The following is a 27213-nucleotide window of genomic DNA, read 5'->3' as shown; positions in this document are numbered from 1 at the left end:
GCACCTTTGTTAACAGTTGATGAAAGCAGCACATTTTTGTGATGTAGTCCATGGTTTACATTAAAAACAGAGGTTCTAGGACACCTTCAGAAACAAGTTGTTAAAAATGTAGCTTCCTGGGCCTGCTGGGGATTCTGATGCACATCCAAGTTAGAGAACCACTGTCTAAGCAATTGGGATATTCTGACTTCTAATTCTAGAACTCCTAGTTCTGTTCCTTATCTTATAGGAAGGGTTTTGGTGTATAAAAAGGCGACTTCCAGAGATTACTGAAGCCGAGCCATTGTTTGGGAATCAGAACACCCCCAGGCCTTCACCTCAGAGATGGCAGTGCTCTCCATCTCTCACATCATCCCAGCCAGAGAGGTTCTCTGCCAGCTGCCCTCCATTCTTTGCCCACTGGGGCTCTGTTCAATTTTCTTTCCCTGAACTGCTTATGTTCCTAATGATTCAGGACCGGCTGTTGACCTGTACAGCAGAGACCGGTAGTTCCTGTGACATTTTCCAATAGTCAGAGCTTGAAGTTAGTTTGTTGTTGGCCCAGCCACGTATAAGAACCCTCCCTGTCCTCCTGCACCTCTCTAGAGTGAGCAGGCACACTAAAAAACAGTTGTAATTATAGTATACATCTGTGATAGCAAAAATGCCTTGTCATTTGTCCTCATATTATTTTTCCCAGCAGCTTCTGCAGACTTGATCATAATTCGGATTTTGACTAAATTATGGTACTTATATACTGAGGGTGGTCATTTCTATTAGCTGTGCATGGTGAGAACCCAAGTAAGGTCTGAAAGCTAAGGCGGAAACACTGTCTAAAGAATTTCTGGTAAATAATAAAGGCTCAGCAGATGTTTGTTGGATTTTAACTGAAGAAGGAGGTCATTTTTAAAGATAGAAAATTTGTTTTTAGCAACAAATAGGAATTGTATTTTCTTTTTTTTTCAGGTATCCAAAATAGAAATTTCCTGAGGGATTATAAATGCATGTCGGTGAGACATTCTTTTCCCCCAAAGTGGTATTACGAGCTGAGGAAAGGGAGGGAAAGTTAGTGAAAAAGCCTTTTGCCAAGGCAAGGTTTTTCTTTAAGCCTTTATACCACCTCTCTGAATGAAGTTCCGTTTTTCTATTTAGATTTATATTGCAATCCTGATAGCAGTGGAGACAGATTGCAAAGTGTCTCCACCATCTGTGGGAATTATGTCATAGTGGTGCAATATAGAGGAATAATGGTGCTTAGGGTTGGGAATGATTTTCTGTTCACTTTATCTTAAACCCTATTAGTTCCATTAGCTCCCACAGCAAAGGGCATTTCCATTTTAGCACACTATTTCCTATATGCTTCTCTGTCCTCAAACTTTGGATTTCTGGAGTAGATGAGAGAGAGCCAACTAGGCTAAGAATCAAAGCTTTGAGGAGCTGGCAGGAGGGACCTCATTCAATCCAAACTTCTGATTTTTACAGAGGAGGAACCTGGGGTCCTTACCCAAATAAGTTACATGCAGCTTACCTAGTGCTGAGGTGGCAGCAGAACTCGGCCACCCTGTTTCTTGGTCTGGCTCATTCTTCCTCTGAGCTCTAGAGACCCTGAGTCTCTAGCGATTTCTGTATTGCCGGTTCTCGTTACCTTTGTGCTGCTTTTCTCTGGCTAGAGAGAACAATCAGCTCTGTTTTCAGTGCATGCAGTTTATCTGCATTGTGAACTGTCCATACTGCAGTTTGTCTATTTTTATCTCCTTAAACCTTACCTCTGGAACCTACTTAAAATATATTCTCTCTCAACTGTACTAATATGAGTTCTGGAAGAAGTATTGATTCTAACATTAGGTTCTGCCAAATATGAGCTATAGAATACATTTTCTGAAAGAACAGAAGCCAGAAATTACTTTGATCTTCAATTTTGTTTTACTTTGTTTTTTTTTGTTGTTGTTTTCATGTTTTTGTTTGTTTTTTCATTCATCCATACCATTTGTTTGTTTGTTTTTATTAGAGAAATTGTAGGTTTACAGAAAAATCATGCATAAAATACAGAGTTCCCATATAACATCTATTATTAACACCTTGCATTAGTGTGGTTTGTTACAATTCATGAAATGATATTTTTATAATTGTACTATTAACTGTAGTTCATCTTTTACAGTAGGGTTCAGTGTGTTGTACAGTCATGTGTTTTAATTCTGCTAACATATATGTAACCTAAAATTTCTCCTTTAACCACATTCAAATATATAATTCAGTGCTGTTAATTACATTCAAAAAGTTGTGCTACATTCACCACCATCCATTAACAAAACTTCAAGATCAACACACATTTTTTATTGTAATCATATATGTAGTTATTTGAGGGCACTCAATATACACTTGAATGGATGATTAATAGTTTTTTAGTAGAAAAGCAGATACTGCTGCTTATACTAAAATAGTTCATTATTGAAGTATAATTTCTATACAGTAAAATGCAAAATCTTAAGTGTATTTCCATAAATTTTGACAAAGGTGTACACTGAAGTAAGAATCACCCAGATAAAGATAAAGAGCATATCCTTCATATCATAAAATGCCCTTGTGTCCTTTCCTACTCATGACCCCCAAGGTCATGGCATATTCTCCTTTGTTTTCCTCTAGAAGCTTTATAGTTTTAGCTTTTTTTGTCTGTGTTCCATCTTAAATTAATTTTGGTATATGGCATGAGTGGGGGTGTCAAAGGTTTCTGTTGCTGTTCTTTTATATCTATGTTCCTGCTCCTTTCAATTAAGACAGATAATCAAGACTTGTCTATAGCAATAGCTTTGTCATTAAGAAATGTGTGTGTCTTTTTTAACTCTTTTGTAATTAAACCACTGTTGGTGGAGTTATATTAAAAACACAGGAAAGGGCAGTGGTTGGATGACTTGAGGCAATAAGTGTAGAAAATGACATTGCTCCAAAGTCAAGGTGGGGCTCAAAGCCGGGCTCTACCCTTAGTAACTGTGGGTAAACAGGTTAGCCTTAATACTTACATGTACAAGGTAAATAAGAGACCCAATCTGTCAGGGTTATCTTCGAAATAATGTGTGTAATATGATCATCACAGCATGAACATCACAGTCAATGATGACTGCTAGCTTAAACGTTTGTGTGGGGGTGGGGGGGAATAAGTTTCATAGAGAAATATGGTGAGCAAGGTCCCTAAACTCGGATGAGGGTTTCTTTTTGAAAAGGTTACTCCCTCCAGCCTCCCCCCTCTCCCCACACCCCCCCCCCCAAAGTGAGGGCCCTCGCCTTGTTTCTCTGCTTGGTTCTGAGGCTGCTGGTGCCCAGAGCTCAGTGACTGTGGCATCCAGTTCTCAGAACCAGCAGGGCTAGCACATGCTGCTTGGTTTTCTCTGTCTCCTTGGTTCAAAGTGCGGCTCTTTGTACCATGTCTGCAGCAGGCTCCGTGCCTGGGGTGTTCACTTACACGGGAGAGAGAGGAAAGTTAAACCCAAGCACTGGACCTGCGTGGCAGCCTCAGTCAGTACCAAAGAGCCTGCCACTCTGATTGCGTCCTTAGAAACAGGCGGACTCCTTGTCTAAAAATAGCTGCAGAGGGAGAGCGGAAAGAGCAACAGCCCTGCTCATGGCTGAAAGGGGAAAAGGCACGAGCAGAGCCTCTGAAAGCATCCTCCTTGGCAGAGTAGGTTAGGAATGTCGACAGCTGGCCAACTGGACACGGCAGCTGGGACCACGGGCTTCTCCCTCCTTTGGGTCCCCGTAGGGGAGTCCTGCAGACTTGCCCCCACACTCAGCCAAGGGGCTAAGCATCAAGGAGATGCGGCAGCCTGACACCCATCCAGGCTGCAAATAGGAATCAAGTGCCAGTGCTTCCGAATTTCCACACCCTGTGGCAGCCCCCAGCCCCACTCCAGGCAGAAGTGAGCTTTGTCAAGAGGGAGATGGAGTGTTGAATTGCCCGACACTTTGGAAATGCCCGTGTTGTGCTGGCAGGGCCCTGCCCATATAAGCAGGGTGTGTCTCTAGAGCTAAACTAGTATTTGCAGGCTTTATGTGAGACCAGGTTTTCTCTGCAATTAGAGCTTTCCTGTCCACATTTGTTATCAGTTAATGTTCTAGTAACTATACTTAGAATAGAAATTCCTTCCAAGGTCTGATGATGAATCTGTCTCTGCAAGCAGAGTTCTCACAGTCCTCCAGGGCACAGGCAGAGTCCAGAGGTAAAAGCCACAGTGATATTCCTGTTCATTTATTCCAAAGAGCATTTCCCTCTGTTTCTTTTACTCTGTCTGACCTATCCCCGTCGATGGCCCTGTGACGTGGGCCAGGGTGGGGCCATCATTCCCATTTGCAGGTGAGGAACCAGGAGCTCAGTTTCCAGACTTGCCCAGTACTACAGCTCATAATCAGAGGTGCAGGGCTTCTCTCCAAGCCTCTGCCCTCAGTCCGGAATTCTTCCTGGGTTTTTCACCTGTGACAATCAGTTTCCAAATAGCAAAAACCTCTTAACATGAAGCAGCCTAAATGTGGTATGAATTTACCCGAAAGTTAAAAAAAAAAAAAGACACTTCATTTAATCTTGATGTTGGAAACAGTTTTCTTTGTGTATCACAGTAATCATGACTTTGAACTCAGAGAGGGAAATGTAACTCTGACTCATTAATGGCCAAGCATTAGACAGTATTTACAAAGTCATAAAAATATAAACTCTACGTATTGATTTTCTAATTTTAGAGCCATTCCATGAATAAAGCAGGAAAAAAATCGGTTGTAGCTGCTAAATACATATAAATGTTAACAGCCTTGACAAGATAGAGGTGAAAGTTTAAAAAAAAAAAAAGTGTACCTGAAGCAAAGTGAGGTGAAAGCAGGGGACAAGGATGAAATAATGTAAGAAGTTAAAGTATATATGGTGTATAGTTGATGGAATAAAAACGTTATTAAGTATATCATTCACAGTTACAATATAAATAAAATATAAATAGCAAATGTTGGGAGGAAAAGAGAAGTAGGAGAGGGCAAATTTCCTTCGTGTTGAATCAATAGATGCTGCCTTAAAACGAGAATGCCTTTTTTTCCCTGATTTGTTAGAAGATATGCAGCAAACAACCAGAAATCATTGAAGGTCGAAGGAGCTGCCCCTGGAGGCTGATGGGGGTGGGGAGATGTGGGGACAAGAGGCTGTTCCTTTTCATCATATCCTCTGCGTCATGCAATATGTTATGATGTTATTGCTTTGATTTTAAAGAAAATAAGGTAATAAGGGATGCTTTTAAAAGATGCAAACTGTGGATCAAACCATTTGCTCCCTCAACAAGCACCCCCATGAGAATTAGCTATAAAACATTCATTAGGTCTGCAAACAGAAATCAGGGTGTTGCAGGCTGTGAAACTATTGGTGGCTGTTTTCAGGAGTTCCAACCATGCTAATGCTCTCTGATGAAGCCAGCCGGACTAATGTTGCTGGTAACAAAAATAACCTTTTTTGTAAGTGACAGAGAGGCCCACATGGCATTGGAGAATGACAGTGTCCGCTCCCAGGGGAGCACTGGGAGGATGTGAAATTCCTCCTCCTGTGCTGCTTCCACCCATGAGAAGTCTGTGACATGTGCAGAGGCCAAAGCAGAGTGGGCCCTGAGCATAAGCAGGTCCTGTGCTTACTTACCAGGGAAGAACAGAGCTGGGGAGATTAAGTTTCCCATGCAGCATGTTGCAAATTAGGCGTAATTAGCCCTTAGACAGTCTGAATAGAGGGAACTGTGGCAAAACTTGATGGTGCAGAACACAGGCAGGCAGCCAGACTCCTGAACCCGGTCACGTAACGCTGCTTCTGGAAACGGCTCTTCCCAAGCATCGAGTCTGAGGAATGGTGAGCACCCGGACCCAACCGCTGAGTTTTGAGGATGTCCCTCCCAGGAGAGAGGCTCCCACTTACAAGTGACCCCTAGGACAGAATCTGGGAAACTCTCAGCCAGAGAAATTAGAAGTTGATTCTAAATAAGCTTTGAGCCCAGGAAATCAACAGTACGTAAGAAAACAAAGCAATAGTAAGAAGATTCCCTAATGCCAGAACTGAAGAGAAATAAACATTAAATGCATCAGTGGTGGAGCCATTTAAATGAAAATCTTTTTCAGAACATATCTTACCCTAACTACTTGAAGCAGCTTCAAGGAAGAAGGAACTTGCTGTAGGCTCAGGATGCATTTATTTGGGTTGGATTACTTATTCTTGCATTATCTCTTTAGTTTCTCAGTAATGACATTTCATTGTTTTTAAAGTAGCAATGAACATGTTCATGCATATGGTATAAAGGTACTAGATCCCAGGTAATACTTTACGTCCTCTGTAGAGTATTTCTTTTTTTTTTTTTTTATTAAATTCAGTTTTATTGAAATACATTCATACACCATACAATCATCCATGATATACAATCCACTGTCCACAGTATGATAACATAGTTATGCGTTCATCACCACAATCTATCTGTAGAGTATTTCTTGATAAATAAAGATACACATTTACCTTCAATTATGGTATAAACTTTACTAATAATGTATTATTAGTAGTATGTTAAAATGAAATATTTTTAGTATCAGTTTTGGGTGAGGCCTAAGACACTGTAGGATTTACAAAGGAAGTAGTCAAAAACCAGTTTTGCAACCCTTAGCTGACTACCCCCCTCCAGAGGTTGGATAATTCAATTTTATCGAGATATATTCACATACCATACAGTCATACAAAGCGTACAATCAGTTGTTCACAGTACCACCATATAGTTGTGCGTCCATTATTATTTTAAAAAAAAAAAAGGGTTGGAGAGTCCAAGAAAAGAGCTAGCTGTGAGAATGCGATCTTTAGAGAGAGCTGTCAGTGAACAGTGGTACCTGGCCCAGCCCCAGGGAAGGGGCTTCTTCAGGGTCACATGGAAGAGTTTAATATCTGTACCCCTAGAACATAGGGGACACAGTGTCTGACTCATGCCTGAGAAGGTCTGTTGGCAGAGCTAGAGAGTCTGCTGTCCGCAGGTGGCCTACATTTCCAGAGCGTCACCGGACAGAGAATGCAGAAGGATTTTCTGTGGACCAGGCAAGGTCGCCCCACAGAAGGAAGCAGGAGGTACACCATGGCTGCCAGGGGCTCAGGAAGGAGCCAGAGAGATGCATTCACCTATACCAAGGGAACTGTAGATGAAAAATCACCAGCGGGTGGGGAGTTCTCTGAAGAACCCACAGGAGTAAGAATCAGCGGTGAATACCTCATCAGCCCAGAGACTGCCAATTCTGCTCCTAACAGTACTAATGTGACAGAGACAGCTAACCTGATACCCAAGTCTAGTCTCCTCTTTCTGGGCTCATGGCTAGACTACATTTCCCGCCACCCCACCCCACCTTGCAGTTATGTCATGGCCAAATTATTACATTTCTCACCAATGGAAATGTAAGCATAAGTAATGTGTGCCCACACTCAGGCAGGGGCCTTTAAGACCACAGCATGCCTCTTTCCCCTTCTACTGACTAGAACCTGACATCTGCAGATGATGACAAGGCCCTAAAGGGATGGCAGAGCCACAAGATGGAGGTTCCTGGATCCCTGGATCACCACATGGAGAGAGCCACATATTGACCTCGGACTCTTACATGAGCAAGAAATTAACCTCTTGATCTTCAAGACTTTGAATTCTGGGGGCGGTTTTTGTAACAGGAGGCTATTCCATTCTAACCAGTACAATTGTTCAAGTAAGAACTTTCCTGCCCCTTTTTGCATCCCCACACCCACACCCCACTTCAAATCTGAAGGAGTTAGAAGCAACCTAGCAAATGGTTGAGGAGGTGTAGAGGCCCAGGGCCTCCCCTCAGCACAGCTGGCACCAACCTTCAGCAGGCCTCAACCAGAGAAGGGGAAAAAACACCTGACTTTAAATGAAGTTTGAAGTGTTTAATTCTCACACTGGACCAGTTTGATTAATTCCAGTGCAAAAACTGCTCTGCGACTAGAAAAGTGACTGGAACTAAGAATGAGCAGAAAAGTCATAGGGCTTCCTTTAGATTTTATGGGAGACAGGAAAAGTCGAGCTGTTATAGCATGGCCTTCAGCTGACCATGGGAGAAACACTTCCAGTTTCTCAAAAGAAGCTGTAAAAAACAATTTTTGTGGAAATTTCCCATTTTCTTAACCCCAACTAAAAAATCTCTTTGCTTCTAAAACGAAGTTCTGCCAGCCAGACTGGGTCTGTGGGCCAGCAATTTGCAGCCTCTGGGCTGTACACCCTGCAGGATAAAGGCCTTCTGGCCCCTGCCCTGTGCTACACCAAGTCCGGCCCAGGACTTTGTATAGAGTTTCCAGGGGCCACACTCATGGGCTCCTCGCCTCATACCCAACTCACCCATGTCATTGGGTTGACTAGAATCTTTTTTTCTATTATGAAAAAGAAAATGTTCCAAGGTTTTATTTCTTGTACCAATTTTAGATGTGACCATCTTGTCGAAATTATGTCTGTTTTGTCTAAAACCTTGAGATTTACTGAACTAGTTTTAAAACAATATTTTATCATTTTGTTTAATCTGTTGTGTCTGCTTTTTCCCACTTTTCATTGTAGATTTTAGATATTTTTGCCATCTCTATTTTTCTTCCTCATATTATCTATCATATTTACTTAAAATCAGATTTTTTTAAAATCTCCACAATTCTTTTCATTTTACTCATTTCTGAACTCATACTTTAAGTTTAATTGTGTTTCTTTGTTCTTTTCTAGTTCCTAGAGTTGTGTTTTTCGTTAGCTATTTTTGTTTTTTTATTTTTACTGGTTGTGGCAGGCAGAATAATGATCCCCTCCCAATACTGCCCATTCCCTAATCACCAGAACCTGTGAATATGTAATCTTATGTGGAAAAGAAACTATGAGTATGTATCTAAGGTTAAGGACCTTGAGATTGTGAGTTCATTCTAATCCATGAATTCTTAAAAGTGCAAGAGGGAGACAGAAGAGTATGGCAGAGAGATGTGATATGAGAAATTGACCTACTATTGAAAAAAAAAAAAGAAAAGAAAATGTTTTTGAATGACTGGCAAATAAACCAGGTATTTATTCAAAACAGGTACTTCTAAAATACATGTGACCTAAAATATATATTCCATAAATTCTTGATACTTCCAATACCTACTGAGAGATCAAATTTAGAATCATAACCCTTAGTTCCTCATAAGCCTTTTTTTTACAACTTTATTGAGATATATTTCACATACCATAAATTCACCAAAGTACAGTGCAGTGGTTTTTAACATATTCACAGTTGTGGTACTTTCACCAGAATCTAGTTTTAGAGAACATTTTCAGTACCCCCAAAAGAAACTCACATGCATTAGCAGTTATTCCCCATCCCCCTATCCCCCAAACCCCAAGCCATAAGCAACCACTAATCTGCTTTCTGTCTGTATGGATTTGCCTATTCTGGACATTTCACATAAATGGAATCTTGCTATCTATGTGTGATCTTTGTGACTGACTGACTTCTTTCACTTAGCCTAACATTTTCAGTGTTCGTACATCTTACAGCATGCATCAAGACTTCATTCTTTTTTTTTTTTTAATTTTGAAATAAATTGAAACTTACAGGAACAGTTGCAAAAACAATACAGACCCCATATACAGAACTCCAGCATACTCCGACCCCCCTCCCCCACCCCATCCACCAACATTAACATGCTGTCACACCACCATTTCTTTCTCTCCCTCCCTCTCTCCTCCATCCCTCCCTCCCTCCCTATCATCCATCATCTATTGCTCTGTCCTCTGAACATATGAGAGCAAGCTGCACAGATCTTTGAACAAACAATATAATTCACATATACATTTCCCATGAACAAGAACATTCTTTTATGCAATCCCATTAAGTGCAGCTAAGAAGTTCAAGAAATTCAACATTGATACAAAGCTTACATTCTATATTTCCTTTTTTTTTTTTTTTCTTACGTCCCATCTGTGTCCTTTGAGCCTCCTCTCCTCCATCCTCAGATCCCAACAAGGATCATCCTTGGCATTTAATTGTCATCTATTTAGACTTTTTTTTTTTTTTTCAATTGTGGAAACATATACAGCCTAAATCTTCCCATTCCACCCCCTCCCTAGCATTCCGTTAGTGGGATTAATCACATTTAGAATGTTGCAATGCTATCACCGTCTCACCATCCATTTCTAGAAGTTTCCCTTCACCCCAAACAGAAACCCCACACTCATTTCTTAACTCCCCATTGCCCCTTCCCCCACTTCTTGGAATCCCTACTGTACTATTCATCTCTATGGTCATATTCTCTGATGCTTTCTTTGTGTTTACTGTGGGGCTTAAATTTAACCTCTTAAATCTATAACAATCTTGTTTTTCTTTGATACCAACTTAACTTCAATAGGACACATAAACTATGTTCCTATACTCCATCATTCCGCCACCATTGTGTAGTTCTTGTTAAAAATTACAGATTTTACATTGAGTCCAAAACCACTGATTTATCATTACAGTTTATGTATTTTAGATTCTGTAGGAAGTAAATAGTGGAGTTACAATTCAAAAATACAGTAGTATTGGTATTTATATTTACCATGTGATCTTTACTGGTAATCTTTATTTCTTCATGTAGTTTCAGTCAATTGTTTAGTGTCCCTTCCTTTCAGCCTGCTCAACTCCCTTTAGCATTTCTTATAGGACTGATCTGCTGGTGATGAAGTCCCTCAGCTTTTGATTATCCAGGAATGTTTTCATCTTTCCCTCATTTTTACCCTCCAGGTGTTTGTTAATTCTCCAAGACTCTGATGGTTATTGACTTCTATTTGTATTCCATTGTGGTCAGGGAATGTACTTTGAACAAATTCATTTTTTTTTTAATTTATTGAGGCTTGTTTTATGTCCCAGCATACAGTCCATTCTGGAGAAAGAGCCATGATCACTAGAGAAGAATGTGTGTCCCAGTGGCCTGGGATGTAATGTTCTATATATTGTCTGTTAAAATTCTCTCTCTCTCTCCTTTCTTTGTTTCTCTGTTGGTAGGGCTCCCTTTAGTATTTGAAGTAGGGCAGGTCTTTTATTAGCAAAATCTCTCAGCATTTGTTTGTCTGTGAAAAATTTAAGCTCTCCCTCAAATTTGAAGGAGAATTTTGCTGGATAAAGTATTCTTGGTTGGAGATTTTTCTCTCTCAGAATTTTAAGTATGTCATGCCACTGCCTCTTTGCCTCCATGGTGGCCGCTAAGTAGTCACAACTTAGTCTTATGTTGTTTCCTCTGTATGTGGTGAATTGCTTTTCTCTTGCTGCTTTCAGAACTTGCTCCTTCTCTTCAGTATTTGACAGTCTAATCAGAATATATCTTGGAGTGGGTTTATTTGGATTTATTCTATTTGGAGTTTGCTGGGCATTTATGCTTTGTGTATTTATATTGTGTATAAGGTTTGGGAAGTTTTCTCCAACAATTTCTTTGAATACTCTTTCTAGACCTTTACCCTTCTCTTCCCCTTCTGGGACACCAATGATTCTTAAATTTGGATGTTTGATTTTATCTATCATATCCCTGAGATCCATTTCGATTTTTTCTATTTTTTTCTCCATTTTTTCTTTTATTCTTTCATTTTCCATTCTGTGGTCCTCAAGGAGGCTGAGTTGTTGTTCAGCTTCCTCTAATCTTGTATTATGAGTATCCAGAGTCTTTTTAATTTGGGCAACAGTTTCTTTTATTTCCATAAGATCTTCTATTTTTTTATTTACTCTTGCAATTTCTTCTTTATGCTCTTCTAGGGTCTTCTTTATGTCCTTTATATTCTGTGCCATGCTCTTCTTCATGTCCTTTATATCCCGTGCTGTGCTCTCGTTCTCTGTCATTAGGTCTTTGATTAATTGCACCAAGTACTGTGTGTCTTCTGATCTTCTGATTTGGGTGTTTGGGTTTGGGTTCTCCATATCATCTGGTTTTATCATGCTTTAAGGTTTTCTGTTGTTTTTGGCCTCTAGGCATTTGCTTTACTTGATCTCTAATTTGTCAGACTACAGCTTGGTGGCGTACACTTTCTCTAACTAACCAGCATATGGCATCCGTGAGTCACCTATTCCCCTCAAGTTAGTTCTCCCGAACTTTGTCTTTGTGGTGTGTGGGGATCTGATTCTTGTGGGGTTCACTTGGTGCACTAAATTTGGGTGTGTTGTTGGTGCTGTCTGCCCTAAATGTGGGGCGTCTGTCTGGGTGGATAGGGAGGCAGGGCAGCTTTAATAATTAAACCTCCCAGGTGTTCCTGGAGATTTAATGCTGTTGCGAGAGTCTAAGCCTTCATTTCAGTCTTGCCACGGATTGTCTCTGCCACTAACCCACAAATCCTTGGTATTGGTGTAGGGTCCCTGGGATTTCCGAGCAGGCCCCCCTTCCCAGACATGCTCTTCCAGGACCTCTGCTGAGGGAAGGCCGCATCATGTCACAAATGCACGCTGGCCCACCAGGGAAACCCTGGGTCGCCGGGCCGCGCAGGGACGCTCCCAGCCCGCTTCAAAGATGGTTGAATGGGATGTGTTAACTTCCCCCTTTTCATACAGCTCCGCCCACGCAGCTCCAGGACAATCAGCCATGGGTGCGCTAAAGGCCACTGTCCACAGCCGATATTGTGGCATGTGCGCAGTGCTGAGGGAAAGACTCCCCATCGCACTGGGTTTCTTGGCGCGGCTCTGGGCTGTGGATCTGGCCCCGGGCGGGAGTGTCCCCAGCCTGCCGGGGAGATGGCTGCAAGGGGCATGGTTTTTTTCTCCTTTTGGCTCCCCTCTGCTCCCCTGGTCCTGAAACAATCAACAGCAGGTGTGGGAAGGGCTATCCTCCACGTCAGACACCAAGGCGTTGGCCCAGCCCACTCCCGCTGTGCTTCACTGCACAGTTCTCACTGCCATATCTGCAGCTGCTCCCGGGGTTTTTGTTTTTTGGTTTTTTTTTTAATAAAAAGAACTTGTCCATCTCCAAACGCCAGCCCACTGTTTCCCCACACCGCAGCGGCCAGACTTTCAGCCGGCTCACTCACTCGTTTCAGAATGCAGACTCCTGGTTTCACCAACTGCACAGTTCCTGTGGATTTAGCAGACCTTATCTGGCTGTTGCATAGCTGGAACTGATGTTCTGGGTCACTTTCTGGTTTTTATCTAGTATTTTTCACAGAGGTGTTTTTTTTGCCCTGTCTTGCCTAGCCGCCATCTTAGGTTCCCCCCCACACTTCATTCTTTTTTATTTCCAAATAATATTTTGTTGTATGACTATACCACCTTTTGTCTGTTGATTCACCAATTTATGGATAATTGGGTTGTTACAACTTTAGGAATATTATGAATAGTGCTGCTGTGTACATTTGTTTACAAGTGTTTTGGAGTCATATGTCTTCATTTGTCTTAGAAGTGGAATTTCTGGGTCACGTGGTTTTGAGGAACTGCCAAACTGTTTTCCAGAGTAGTTGCACCATTTTACATTCCCATTAGCAATGCATGAGGGTTCCAATAAATCCACATATTCTCCTACACTTGATATTTTCTGTCTTTTTTAGAGTATACCCATCCTAGTAGTTGTGAAGTGATACCTTATGGTTTTTGTTTGCATTTCCCTGATGATTAATGATGTTGACCATCTTTTCACGTGCTTATTGGCCATTTGTATATCTACTTTAAAGAAATGTCTATTCATATCCTTTGCCCATTTTTTTAGTTGGGTTATTTGTGTTTATATTGTTAAATTGTAGGAGTTCTTTATAAATCTGGATACAAGTCCCTATGAGCCTCACCTTTTTTTGTTCCGCAGTTTGGATGCTCAAGATAGTTAATAAGGTCAGAAAGTATTCTAATATTTGTAGAAAACAATGTGAATGACAAAGGTTACAAAAAGGTGTCTGTTCGAGTTTATCAAATTTTGACCTGGTATTTCCTTTTTCAGTAATCATACTGTTTTTTTTAGTTAAAATAATTGATAAATGTACATGTCTGTTGAATCCTGAAGAATATTTTTTCTGTTTTTATCATCCTATTTTAATTTTGTTTTAACCATAGCAGTGACCTTCTTCTTGGTTTCCAAAAATAAAAGATAAATATTAGATTGAAAAATACTTCTAAAATGGATTTGCCTCCAGAGAAGAGAACTCTGGATTATAAGAGGATAGGGGAAAGAAGAGTATTACTTTTTGTTGTATACTCTTATACATGTAGTGCCATTAAAAAATAAATTAAATTTTAAAAGGAAAAACACTTCCAGAATATTCTTTGTTATCCAGAAGGGAAATTAATAAATTCATATTGAGAGCTCAGATAAGAAGGGACAATTTAGTTTTTAGCCTCATCAAATAAATTAAACATTTACAAAATAATCCAGAAGCCATTTGAGATTTTTTTTTAATCATATAAAAGGTTGAGAAAAAATAGGAATAAAAATCATATTTCATGCCACAATTGCATATTTTCTGACCACCTTATTTCTTACTTTGGTGATTAAACAGATAAAGAAAGAATTTATCTTTCTCACAAGGTTTAACCAGGCAGAACTGTCCTCTACCCAGAGGAGGAGTAAACAGGATCTTAATGGTTGAAAGGCAAAAGTGAATAAAGCCCATTACTGCATCCTTGTTTCTGATCCAAAAAAATAATGTGAGTGATGTTTATTGCCACACAGTGCCTCTTAAAGCAACATCCCTTGAAAACCAATGGTTTACTTAACCCAAGAAATCTGTGAGAGTTTACATTATGAAGTCAGCAGCTCAATGGAAAGAAGCCACATTTATGCTGGTCTTTAAAATGAATCAGAAAGACTGTTCCCCATATTTTATAACTCATCTTAGGTATTTGAAAAGCAGAGGGCTTTTTCTTTTTTTCTGGGGCCAGAATTTAAGAGAAAACCAAAGTAAGGTGACTTTAACCGCTTACTTTCCACATTCTCAAATGTCGCCAAACGGAAGACCTATGGAAGATTGCCCTCCTTCCTCCTCCTACTGTTCTGTATTTTCAGATTTTTCTCCTTATGTTTTTTATGACAGGAAAAATACAAATCAAGCTTATTTATAAAAAGCCAAACAATTCTTTTGACAATTTATTAAATACTGAGAAACGTCAGGCTTTCTAACTATTTCACGTATTTTCATTTAATAGGTAAACATTTACAGAGATAGAATTATGTCCAATTCCCAAAGGAGGGTAAAACAGAGGACTGCAATGTCCTCAGAAGTCTCCAGTCCAGCTGGGGAGTTTAGACAAGAACCTCAGAGGATGACTGTAGATAGGAAGTTTTCAGAAGAGAGGAGTTCTCAGCTGAGGCTCAAAGGGGCTGCAGGACCTGGTGATGAGGAAGATGAGAGAGGAAGCCCATGTTCCCGACACCTGTCCTCAGTTCACTGCCCAGGGGAGCCCACACGTCTGCTGTTGAGCTTCATTCCACACAGCTGACGGCCAGTCCCCTTCCCCAGTTCTCCTACTGTCAATATCACCCTCTTCCCCCACCTTTTGATGATAACTGTTTCCTGGGAAAAAAAAAAAAAACACACACACACACATACAACTTCACATAGCAAATTTCCTTAGGTTAAAATCATAACCTTTTATTTCAGTAGGGAAAATTATCTTGAGCCCCTAAATTAATACTCAATATAAATACTATTAAAATTAAGTTCTAGTAACACTGGTTAAATCAAAGCAAAACCAGGTGATTTCCCTTCATAAATGACTTTCCAACATGACTGTTTGCCTGCATTCCTTTGATTGTTGTTACTGTTACTGAGGAAATTACACTTAGGCAACCCTCAAAAGCCTATGATACAATATATGTGATTTGTTGTTACTCAAAGTGTGGTCCTTGGACCAGCAACATCAACATTACTTGGGAGCTTGTTAGAAATGTAACTTCGTTGATCCCACACCCAAGTCAAAGAAACTCTGAGGTGGGGTGCAGGAAACTGTGTTTTAACCCATGCAGGAGATTCACATTTAAATTTGAGAACCACTAATATAAGTGAACCTTTCATGCAAAAAAAAAAAAATCATCAATGCTAATGATGCACAAGATTATAGTTTTAGTTTCCTAGGCTGCTGAAAGCAAATACCATTAAATGGGTCAGTTAAACAATGGGAATTTGTTCACTCACAGTTTTGGAGCTGGGAAAATGACCAAGTGAAGGCATCATCAGGCTGATGCTTTCTCCCTGAAGACTGGCTGCCAGCCATCCTTGGCTCCTCTGCCATATGTCAAGGCCTGTGGCGACATCTGCTGGTCTCTCCCTTCTCTTCTGGGTTTCACTGATTTTAGCATCTTGCTTCTGTGGCTCTCTCTGTGTCTGAATTCCATTCTCGTATAAAGGACTCCCAACCTGATGGAGCTGGGCCACACCTTAACTGAAGTAGCTTCATTAAAAGGTCCTACTTAAAATGGGTTCACACCCACAAGAATGGATTAACTTTAAGAACATGTTTTTCTGGGGTACATACAGCTTCAACTACCCTGTTATCTTCTATAAACTAGTAAACCATGAATACTGTGAGAGGAGAACTTAAGCAGCTAGACCAAGTGTTCAGAATCAAAGATGAACACTGGGCCTCTCCATTCACAGCAGTCCATCTCTCACAGGCATGGGGTTCACAAATCACATCTCAGAAATGGAAATAAGTATCTCATGAGCTGAAGTAGACAGGAAAATGCAGTACGAGAAAAATCAAATGATTTAGACTCTAATGTGCACATCTCCAGGGATGAGCATATTTGCTTTAAATTCTATAAATGTTTTTTCATCCCCAAAAGATGCCTACATCAGCCTTTTTTGCCACAACTTAGGAGCTTTCTTTGGATTTTGTTCTGGCAGCAACATGCTCATTATTATTCTTTATTTTTCCAGTAAAGGGTTACCTTCCAGTTCAAGCTTTACCTTGGAAGAGGGGACCATCTACTTGTCTTCTGAGCCAAATGCTCTGGAAATGCAGGATGATAATGCCTCAGTGCTTGACGTCTATTTAGTAAGTAATTTTTAGTTTCTTTCCCTTCCCTTCTGTTTTACAAATGGATCCAGGCCATGGCTTATAAAAGAACAAGTTCTCTAAAACCAGGCACGTTTGGGTTTTAAGAAGAAACAGTGGCACCCTATCACAGCTACAAATGGTACGTTTTTTCACAAACTATGTTTTCCCACATGGAACATTACACATATTCACATAGAACATTACACAGAAAAATAGCTAGTTTAAGATGCTGAATCTCCATATATAACAAGACGACAAATCCCCTAATGTCAAGGCAAAGTAGGGCTCCTCATTGTTATTCCCAACAGAATAATATCTTCCATTTACTCAGCTGTATCCCCTTGAGTTCGAGCATGCATTTTGGGGGTTGCTACCTTGGTAAATTATTGGCTGAGAGACACGGAATGGTGTCATGGGAAGAATCTGAATTCAGAGCTGTTCTGGTTTGCTAATGCTGCTGGAATGCAAAATAACAGAAATGCATTGGCTTTTATACAGGGGGTTTATTTGGTTAAACAATTACAGTCTTAAGGCCATACAATGTTGAAGGTAAGGCATCAATAGTAGGGTACCTTCCCTGAAGGATGGCCATTGGTGTCCGGAAAACCTCTGTTAACTTGGAAGGCACATGACTGGTGTCTCCTTGCTCCCAGGTTGCATTTCAAAATGGCATTCTCCAAAATGTTGCTCTTGGGGCATTTTGTCCTCTTTGCTGCAGCTCCTCTTCAAAATGTCACTCTCAGTTGTTCTGCCTCTGGGCCTGTGTGGCTCTTTTTAAATTACTCCAGTGACCCAACAAAGATCCACCCTGACTGGGTAGGGCAGCACCTCCATGGAAATAATCCAATGAAAGATCTCGCCCACAGTCGACTGAGTCACATCTCCACGGAAACACTGAACCAGTAGGTTCCAACTTAATCAACATTAATACGTCTACCCCCCACAAGACTGCATCAAAGAACATGGAATTTGGGGGGACATAATACAAACTGGCACAAGAGCCAAAGAATCTTGGCTCAGTCCCTCCATGGTCATCACAACCAGTTGTGTATGTGGGCAACACTTCCAGATATCTTTATTTGCCAAAGGAGGAAAGTAATACTTGCCTTGTCTGCCTCACAAGACTGTTGTGAGGGTCATAAGTGATTGTGTGTGTGAACACCCTTTAGTGCCTGTTGAATTGTCTCTATGGCTTTATTAATTAGTTGTTAGATGATGCCTAGAAAGATACTTTGATGGGCTAAATTTTGAAAGAGGAGACTGAGTATTTTCTCTGAGAAGTGCATCTCACACAGCAATCCCTTGTCCCTGTATACCTGCACAAAATCATGTGAAAGTGTTGATTTGGGAATTTCTAATTTTTTTTTTAAGTTTTACTAAGCCTGCGCCAATTACTCTCCATAACTCCTGATGTACAATGCACCTTGGGAATAAACACCTTTTGGTGTGTGTCTCATAACAGCCCATCTTCACTCCTTTCCAGGTTCTTTGAGGCCAGGTTTTATGCGTCTCCATATCCCTTGACCTTGCACTGTATTTCATGAAGCGTGCTTTGCAGGACAGGCCATCCCAAGCGTCACTCCTTGAGCTACAGCCCTCTAGTGTCTTCCACCTCTCCTGGAGTAAGATCCAAAGTCCTCAAGGCCCTCCATGATCTGGCCTCCTCCCTGCCCGTCTGCTCCTTGCTGATGCTGGTCCAGCCACACCGGCCTCCTTGGTGTTCTTCCCACAGGCCAAGCCTGCGTCTCCTCGGGACCTTGGCACTCGCTGATCCTCTGCCAGGACACCGTCTCCTGCCATCCCACGTTTGCTTCCTTCCTTCCTTCAGGTCTCCATCCAAACATCTCCTCCTCACATGGGCTTTCCTTGGCCACCCTTTATGAGACAGCGGCCCTCCGCCCTGCCCCCAGCATTGTGAAAGGACACTCTTCACAACCCCTGAATATCCTGGTTGCAACATAAGCAGATTTTTTTCTGCTGAGACATGCTCCTCCCCACACAGCCCCCACTTTAAAAAGTAAATATAACATATTATAAAATCCTTACTGGAATGTTGATTCCCCTCCACAACCAAGAAGATAGGAAATTAAATAGGAAAAAATTACAGTATTTTTTGGTTCCATGGTAAATTTGGTTTCCTCTAGAAATAGAAATCAGGAAAGCTGAAATGGAAGAAGCCAAGTAAAATCTCATCTTTATGAGCTGAAGTTTCCTGCCACTTTCATGTGTCTTCACAAAAACCAGATTCAGACCACCGAGTGGAATGTAAAATAACAAGGTGGTTAAATGATCGTGGGTGCCAGTTCCTTATCTGTTATTCCTCGTTCCTTTGATAGGAAGGTTGTTCTTATTAATCATTTTGCTTGTTCCTCCTTGGATTATCAGTTTCATTTATAAGAATACTGCCACTTATTTGGTTTTATTAGCGTCTTACTCTTTAGTTCTTTGACATTGGAAAGTGAAACATTTCAGAAAAGGATAATGCTTGCGTCAGAGGTCTCAGGGAAGAGCCACAGAATTAATCATTGGTTGTATTAAAAGCATTTGAAGACTAATTAGAAATAAAGGCATCATCGGAGTTTAGAACTGAAGGAGATGGTGGTGGGGTTGGCTGGCAGGCTGCTGCAGGCTTCTGGTCAGCGTCCCAGCACAGGTTTTGTCACAGTCCAGAAGTTCAGGAGAAGAAAAGAAAAAGAAGATGAGTCAAGCCATGGAAGGTATAACAAGGCAGTAGGAATTTTTCTCTCCAGGCTTGGAGAAAAACTGCTCTAGCCTAATCTTATTTTGTAGCTACTAACAATAAACTAAGAAACACTTTTTAGTGTTTCCTACATGCCAGGCCCTGCCCTAACGTACTTTATATGCATCAACTCATTTAACTTCACAACAATGCTGTGAAGTAGATATGGTTCAGGAAACTGAAGTGCATAGAGATTACACAATATGCCCCAGATTATGTGGCCAGTAATCAGTCAACAAGAGCAGAGATTCGAACCAATGTGAACTAGCCCATAGTCCACATTCCTAGTGAGCTATGCTGTCTGGATCAGGGATTTTGTTGCCTTTGCTATGTGCAAATTAGGCCCAGAGGATTTAAATGACCTGCGCAAGATCAGACAAGGTAGCAGCAAAAAACATAGAGAAAATGGAAGCACATACAAATTTGAGCTAATAAACACTGTTTTAAGTTTCACTATGGAATGTGAAGGTTCAAGCAGAATGATGTAAGGGAAAGATTCTGGGATTGATGGAAGGACACAGGATTTTGAATGATAGTAATAATGACTGAACTGAGCACAATCCATGTGCCAGGCCCTGTACCAGCACTTTCTCCCCTTGTATTAACTTGTTCCTGAAGGCAGGTGTTATTTGTCTCCATTTTACAGACAAAGAAACTGAGGCTTAACTTGACCAGTTTTCAGAGCTGGTAAATGGCAGAGCCAAAGTTCAACTCCCACTCCGTGTACTCTCTTCCCTAAATCTGAAGCCAGGCAGCATCCTGTCACTGTCGTTATTGATCATTGATACAAGTCTCACATCCAGCTCATTAGAATCATGCTCCTTATGAAGGTGACGGACCCAAAAAGAAATAGGAGTTGGTATGATGCAGAATATTTTTGTAGAATTCCACTTTCACCATTGTTTTCTTTCAGATCATTTTTTAATGTTATAGTGTATCAGTTTGCAACCTTTTATCTCAGGACACCTTTACAGTATTGAAAGTTATTGAGGACCCCACAGAACATTTGTGGTATGTAGGTTAGATCTACCAATATTTTGTGTTTTCAAGATTAAAACTGAGAATTTTTTAAGATTTTATTAATTCACTTAAAATAATAAATCCATCATATGTTAATTTAAATAACATTCTATGAAAATATTTTTCAAAACACAAATAAATTTAGTAAGAAGAATGTGATTACTGGTTTTATAGAAGCAGCTAGATTCTCATATCTGTTTCTGCATCGGTCTGATACTATATAACACATCACCTAGGTTCTGGAAAACTCCACCATATACACATGAGAGAATAAGAATGAGAAGACAAATAATGTTTCAGTGTTATTAGGAAGATAGTGTTGGCTTCATGGACCCTGGGAAATGGTCTCCCACACAACTATGCTAGTATTTTAACTTAGACCCTTCACTGGTTGCAGAACCAAATGGGACACAAATTAATTGGGCAGAAAAAGGCCTGATTCGTTGGATTCCTTGCCTGCCTCTGCCCCTCATTGATCAATAACTTTGAATTAATCACCCTCTTGGGCTTCAGTGTTCTCATCTACAAAATAGGTTATTAAATGATTTCTGAGGCTCCTTCCAGCTCTGACAGGCTGTGACTTATTCTCTGTTATAAGGAGTTACAGAAATAAGGCTTTTCTAAAGTAGCTACAGTTGTTTCTGCAAACATCACTGTTTCATCGTATCCTCTACAATGAACCTTCACAGTATTTAAACTTAAATTTTATGGCAACACATCTAGAAAGTTCTGCACCATTAGCTTGTAATTCTCATGTGTATTTTCACGCTGAGGTTTTATTTTTCATTTGCATGCCTTTCCAGGTCTGAAAGGATACAGCTCATTGCTCTCCCTTCAGTACTTCCATTTGCCTCTGCACAATGAAGGGGTGAATGGAAAAGAAAAGGATGAGAAAGGAAAACTTATCCAACTCACACATTAGTCTCTCTTTTCTTCTTGCCCTAATTAGAATCCTCTTAATTATAACCATCCTTACTTTAAGGGCAGTTGGAGACTTCTGCCTTCAGCATTTATCCTGTAATGTTTCTACTCTTTAAGATACATCATTTCTCTCTGTTAGTTGCTATTTATATATATATATTTATATATATATATATATATAAAATATCCCTTTAAATATATATTATTTAAACCCAAATGATTTATGCACATCAGATAACATATGAAATTTCCTTTTACACATCCCCCCTCTCATTATGTGCATGTGAATTAGGCAGGTCAGCTCTCCTGCTTTTTCCTATGATTTGACATGAAATAAAAAGGAAAGGCCACCTTAAAAGGCAGCTAATTGTTCTGTCATCCTTAATAAAGCTTTTAGTTCAGGTTCATTATACTTGGTTATCCTGCTTTTAAGAAGCCATTCACCTTCACACAGTATGTGTTCCAGGCCATCGGATTCATTTGCAAACATTCAAATCAAGGGCAGTGTTTTTTAAGATGATTTTATCCAGTGACCAAAGATACGTCATCCATTGGATTTTTAGTTGATGACACAGATTAGGGTGTTTAAAAGAATACAACAGAGATGAGTAGGCTATAATGATTTAAAATGGGCAATCATGCAGTCTTTATAATAGAACTAGGGTCCACTTTTTTAATAATCCCAGATATTTCTGAGGCATTGACGCTTTCATGTTAGCTGTTATTTCAGCTCCTAAGGCAGCTTCTTTGTCTGATGTAGAATGTAATTTGGTATTAATCGGAAAAGGAACAACCAACAAAGCCATTCCAGCTAAAAAGGTAATGAGTGAACATGTCCTTTTATGACTAACAGGGAATGGATGGGTACGTGGGAGATAATGGGATTGCTTTTTTAATAATATAGACATTTGAAAGATGGCTGCCACCAAACAATGACTTTTTTGCTTCTGTCATTTGGTCCCCAAAATTATGCTCTTTTCTTTTTATCCTTTGCATATTAACATCCTCTCAATAACATGTCCTTTCATCTAGATATGTGTTTCTGCAAAAGGTCTCTTTGAAGTGCAAACTAAAACTAGTTGTGGGAGGAGAAGAAACAGTTAAGCAATATACCACTATTGGAGATTAGTGCTCTGATGTGCATCTGTTGGACAGCTTGATTACTTAATGTGTTATTAGGAGGGTTAATACTATTTGATCATGGAATGAAGGGTGGCAGAGAAGTGAAAATGATTGAATTACCAGTTTACCATACTGTTAAATTTGGGAGAAGCCTGAGAAAAAGAAGAAAAACACTTTAAATTAGGTCACAGGGGTCTTATAAATTTCAGTGGAACTTTTTGGCAAGAAAAACTGCATTTCTAGATTTGAATCCCTTGGCATTGAGATTAATGATTTATATGTGACTTATTTAATCTCAGTGGATCACTCTCTTTATACCCTCTTTGTTTCAGCCAGTATTGGCTGCTGCAAGGGGTGTTTACTTGAAACAGTAGCAATTCTGTTGCTTCTCAAGGGAGAGATCCAACTAGATTTCCCATCAACCAAAGATGCTACTCTGGTTCTTGAGCAGATTTTAGTGAGAGCAGAGTAGGAAAGAAAAAGGGTGAACCTTTGGCTTAGGCATTTAACCCAGAATGCCATTTCCTTCTGCCATATGACCACATTGTTGAGAAATGAAGACATTTCAGAAAGGGCAAACTAGGGCCCTTTGTTTGTCTTTCCAGAAAAGTATGCCCCTTTTGAGTTAGTTACTGATCAAATTCTATTCCTGAGACATGTGGAAGAGATGAGAAAATGGATTCCATGCCCAAGTCCCCCAGTACCCAGAATGATTTCTATCCTGTAACAAGGCTGATGCAAGCTTCAAATGAATGAGGCAACCAGCAGTCTAGATTAGAATGATGGTTTGTTTGTTTTAACAGCATTAAGCTTGTTGAAGTATGAGCTTAGGGCATTGGAATTGGAGTTTTATCAGCATATTGGCTTTTCAGTTCAATTAGGGCCAGAGTTAGCAATTGGATGACAGTTTGCAGGGCTTTGGTAGCAGTTATTTTTGTTATTATCTAGATTTAAATGAATTGGGGCCTTGCAGGCCAGCTCACGTTACACCTTCATCAAGGCTAGTTCTGCTTTTTGGCTTGCCTGCGTCTCCAGTTAAGTCCAGGGCCTCCAGGGGTTGCCACATCGTTTTTCCTTCTTGGCCTCCTGACACTGGCCTCTCCTCCCCCACCCCCCACCCCCTGCAGACTCTCCCTATTGCTTCTCTTTCTGATTACTATTTCTGTCCTCTTCCTTGTCCTAGGAAGCCCATATTCACGACTCTCCCGAGCCTCCCCACTCTTGGGAAATGAATTTTTGAGGAAGACCGGTTTCAAATGGTGTGAACTTGGGATCCACCAGGCCATGAGCCTGCAGGAAACAAACAGTGGCCTTAAGAAGAACCAAATCAGAAACAAATGAGAATTTTAGGGAAAACAAGTTTAAGTCATATACATGGAACTAGTGAGCTGGGCCATACATGCCATTCATTCTCCCAGGGATATGAGGAGAAATGGGAAAATTTGGTAGAAGGGAAATTGCTCAAGGACTCTTCACTTAACAGAAAATAAAACCTTCCCCAGTGTGATGAAGGGGGTGAGAAAGGCTCAGGAGTGGGGACCCAAGGGCTTGGCTTCCCTTTGGTTCTCTGACTGCCTTACAGGGGGGCCTGTAAAGATCTCCTTACCACACACGGCCCATTTTCCCCACTCACTCTCCACCTCCAGCTAGGTATTGGTGAGGTTGGGAAATGTTTCCAAATTATTTTGGACTTCTCACAAAAAGGTATCAGGTAAATGAACGTAGTAACAAGCACAGGCACCTGTTGGGGACAGACTGTGTATATCAGAAACAGAATCCCTGGGGGTGAAACCAGGGCACTGGTATTTGTAAAAGCTCCCCACACATCCGGGACTCAGATTTGCTGAGCTTTTTGGCAGGGTCCTTCAACTCTGAGCATCCTATAATTCCTCTGTGCTTAGACGTAGGGGAGAACTATGTCACTCCCCCAAAACCTCCCCCCTTGGATGGCAAATCAAGTGCATTTTTCCTCTGAGGTAGAAGCAAAGCTAAGGTGGACCCTAGGAGGCTTCTACCACACGCAGGTTTAGGAATGGGGCTTATTGTGTTCCTGCGGCCATCAAATCCTCTACTGCCACCTACTGGTAGAAAGGCGCCTCTGACCAAGTGTGATAATGAATGACTGAGGCCCTTGAATTGAAACCTAATTAAGAGTGAGCGTGTGGTTCAATGGCCTGTTTCCACTCCATATACTTTATTGTAGCCTTTCAGTGCTGTGCATGCACGTGCAGCAGGGGGTACATCCTTCAGACGTCAAAGGCAGCTCCCTCTGTCAGGCCCAACATCTTCCACCTTTCAAGTTGTACTGGAGGCTATAATTACTTTGGGTACAAAAATGAAGGTGCTAATCTTCCAGTATGCCCTTCTTATCCATCAAAGCCACTGTCACATGAGCCTCTTTGAAAAGGCCCCTCGGCAGTTAGGGGATCAACACAAAAACTGCTGCTGTTGATTATGCAGCAGTTTTAACGAGGTATCGACAAATATATGTATTCTTCATTTTCAATCTTTAGACGTCATCTCCTGCCGCCACTTGGCCCCCAGGTGATTATGGCATTTTAAGTAACCTCTAATAGGGGATAGGAATAAATATAATAAAATACAAATATGGAGTCATATATATATATATCACTTCCTAAAGCCCAATGATCACTCCTGTGTTTTTTATTTTTTAATCATTTTTTATTGTAGAATATAACATATATACATAAAAATGATAATTTTACAAGTGCAGTTTTATAAGTAGTTAGAGAGCAAACCTTAAAGAATATTATAGGTTATAATTCCACAGTTTCAGTTATTTCCTTATTGTGAAATATATGGAAAAAGATAATTATCTTTCAAAGTATGATTTAACAAGTAGATACATAGAAAATGTCTGAAGTTATTATGAGTTATAGTACCATAGTTTCAGTTAGTTCCTTATTGTGAAATCTAACACATACACAAAAAGGTATAGCTTTCAAATTACAATTTAACAAGTAGCTATAGAACAAATTTCAAAGGATGCTATGGGTTACAGTTCCACCATTTCAGTTTCTTTCCTTCTATCGATTCTAATACCCTCGCAACTAAGAAAAAGCAAGTTATATAAAGATTCAGTATTCATAATCCTTTGTTAAATTTCATCTTGTCTGTTGCTACCCCTTCCTCTAGTTTAATCACTTTACCAATCTTCAGGGATGTGTAGGCAATGACCCCCCCTAACCTGTTCATGTTGAAAAGGGGTATCAACTTTATGAACAAAGGGGACACATCTAGTTGATGACCTTGAAGAGACTATTTCCTCTGGGTTTTTGGGACTTACCTAGTGTTAGGAGCACTCTGAAGGATTTAAGTTTCTGACAAACTTAGTGAGTGAAACTTGTATCCAGTCTCCGATAGGGATCTGGGTATTTAGGGTTTTCAGGACTACTGTTGACTTGGGCTTATCATATTTTGGTCATTTGGCATATCTAGGTGAAGCTTGCATAGGAGTAACCTCCAGGATAGCCCCTTGACCCTATTTGAATTCTCTTAGCCACAGAAACCTTATTTTATTGCCTTTCTTTTCCCCCTTTTGGTCAAAAAGGCATTTTCAATCCCTCGATGCCAGGGTCAGGTCATTCCCAGAATCCATGTCCCACGTCTCCAGGAAGGCTCATTCATGTCGGGATTCCTGTCCCACTTCGGGGGGAGGGTGATGAATTTATTTGCAGAGTTAGGCTTAGAGAGAGAATTCCACCTTTGAGCAACAAAAGAGGTTCTCTGGAGGTGACTCCTAGGCATAATTACAAGTGGGCTTAGCCTCCTCTTTACAGCCATAAGTTTCACCCAAGCAAGCCTTAATATCAAGGGCTTGACTTATAAGTAGGAGGTTCCTAAGTTCACATAGCATATGTTATGCCCACGATAATCCATCCATATCTGACATTATCATCACTTAGTTTTACAGTCATCATCGCTTGCCATTTTAAACAATTCTCATGACCCAAAACATCTTGTAGCTTTGTCATCCCTTAATTATTTGTCCCCAGTATTTGTGTAATACTAGTATGGTATTCCTATTAATTACTGTCTCTGGTGTGCAATGTGTAGATTTTTCACATATACCCTTCTGTTGTCAACTCTCTGTGCTAGTGTCATACCTTAGAAGTATATCATGCAAGCACCTACCTATATTTGTGGTGCTGATCTGTGGGAAACATGCTTTAAACAACCCCTTTCAATCCTATTCACCTTTAATACAGCTCTGGTACTTATAATCCCATTAACAATCATCACCCCTATCCATTACCATACCTTTGAATTCACCATTATTAACATATCTGAACATATTAGATTTTCATTCCCCCTCACTAGCTACTATTACTAGATCCCCAATATTCTTATAAAACATTGATTTTACATTGTTCGGATAGTTCATAGAAGTGGTAAAATACAATACATCTCCTTTTGTGTCTGAGTTA

The 27213-nt window shown here is 40.4% G+C and overlaps 1 protein-coding gene across 8 annotated transcripts in view; it reads left to right on the top strand.

The window, feature by feature from the left end:
- The window catches only part of PIP5K1B (phosphatidylinositol-4-phosphate 5-kinase type 1 beta), a 343315-nt gene that overhangs the window by 279664 nt on the left and 36438 nt on the right, over positions 1-27213 (top strand). For all 8 annotated transcript variants that reach the window (XM_037851227.1, XM_037851226.1, XM_037851232.1 and 5 more), the window contains one exon: positions 16842-16959. In XM_037851227.1, the coding sequence (XP_037707155.1) occupies positions 16842-16959 (118 nt within the window). The remainder of the gene's footprint in view (positions 1-16841; positions 16960-27213) is intronic.

This window comes from Choloepus didactylus, chromosome 10 (assembly GCF_015220235.1).
Source record: "Choloepus didactylus isolate mChoDid1 chromosome 10, mChoDid1.pri, whole genome shotgun sequence".
In the NCBI taxonomy this organism is placed as follows: Eukaryota; Metazoa; Chordata; class Mammalia; order Pilosa; family Megalonychidae; genus Choloepus; species Choloepus didactylus.
This window is presented reverse-complemented; position numbering and strand designations above follow the sequence as displayed.